Raw genomic sequence first — 979 nt, 5'->3', positions numbered from 1 at the left:
ACATAAAATAAAACAATAGTTCCCTCACAACCTCTCTTCCCCCCCCCCCCCCCCCAAAACTCTTGAAATTAAGAAGACTTGCAATGTTACTGAGAAACTGGAAAGTGAAATGTCCTTTAAGTAAACATGTTTTAATATGTTTACGATTAAGCTTAGACTATGTATTGCGTACACCATACTAGACCCTGTCAATGAGCTGTTACTATAGAAACACGAACATCACTATAAAGCTGTAATTTCCCTTGCAGCTGGAATCAGAATCTTGCTGTTACAGAAATGTCGCCAACACCTTCTGACCAATTAGATTGGAGAATTCAACAGTGTTGTGGTGTAAAGCATCAGTAGCTGACCTGTCTCATCATCTGCCACACACAGTCGATGAACTGCACAAAGAGAGGGGATCGTTCCGAGTTGGCGTGATTCTCATCTCCAAGGCCGACACGCTGAGAAACACAGAGAGAGAGAAAGATGGGGTAAAATATACATGCGTTCACACGCCCACACACAACCACGCCCTCACTGCTCATACGCACCGAGGCCAGCTTGTGTCCGAAGCTGATCCACTCCTTCTCGATCAGTACCTGGAAGCCCCTGAGTGTGCGGTAGTGCGAGTCCAGCATCAGCATGGCCAGAGAGGTGAGCTGAGCCGTACCGTCCCAGCCGTCACTGCAGCGCACCACCATCGAGCTCTTACTACATTCAACCTTATCTGCTATACCATTATATACGCACTGCACCTGCTAATAACAGCTACACACACACACACACACACACACACACACACACAGTCAGGTCAAACAACCATCACTTCACTGACTGAGTAAAAAACACAACACACAAGGGTTCACAAACAAGGTATCACAAATAGTTGTCTAGAACAACATGTAGACATTAATGAATTAAATAAGTACTTAACAATTAAAATGTAATAATTATTCGCAATGTATGTTCAGGGCATAATATCTAACTACAAAACAAA

At 43.7% G+C, this 979-nt stretch overlaps 1 protein-coding gene across 1 annotated transcript; it reads right to left on the bottom strand.

The window, feature by feature from the left end:
- Positions 1 to 217: 217 nt before the first annotated feature.
- On the bottom strand, positions 218 to 726 carry LOC128604926 (myotubularin-like). The gene is made up of 2 exons (XM_053620052.1): positions 534 to 726; positions 218 to 443 (listed from the first exon to the last, which is right to left on the bottom strand). Exons 1-2 carry the CDS (start codon positions 681 to 683, stop codon positions 339 to 341), a joined length of 255 nt encoding a protein of 84 aa, XP_053476027.1. The 5' UTR covers positions 684 to 726; the 3' UTR covers positions 218 to 338.
- Between the last annotated feature and the right edge of the window lie 253 nt (positions 727 to 979).

Source organism: Ictalurus furcatus, unplaced genomic scaffold, assembly GCF_023375685.1.
Source record: "Ictalurus furcatus strain D&B unplaced genomic scaffold, Billie_1.0 scf5, whole genome shotgun sequence".
Classification (NCBI taxonomy): Eukaryota; Metazoa; Chordata; class Actinopteri; order Siluriformes; family Ictaluridae; genus Ictalurus; species Ictalurus furcatus.
The sequence above is the reverse complement of the archived record's forward strand: the minus strand, read 5'-3'. Positions and strand labels throughout refer to the sequence as shown.

Bases quoted from the DNA above. Each gene is read 5' to 3' on its own strand.
- LOC128604926 (XM_053620052.1), bottom strand. From the start codon at position 683: ATGGTGGTGCGCTGCAGTGACGGCTGGGACGGTACGGCTCAGCTCACC. The intron at 444-533 runs GTGCGTATGAGC...TGTGTTTCTCAG, and splicing joins TCGGACACAAGCTGGCCTCG to CGTGTCGGCCTTGGAGATGA.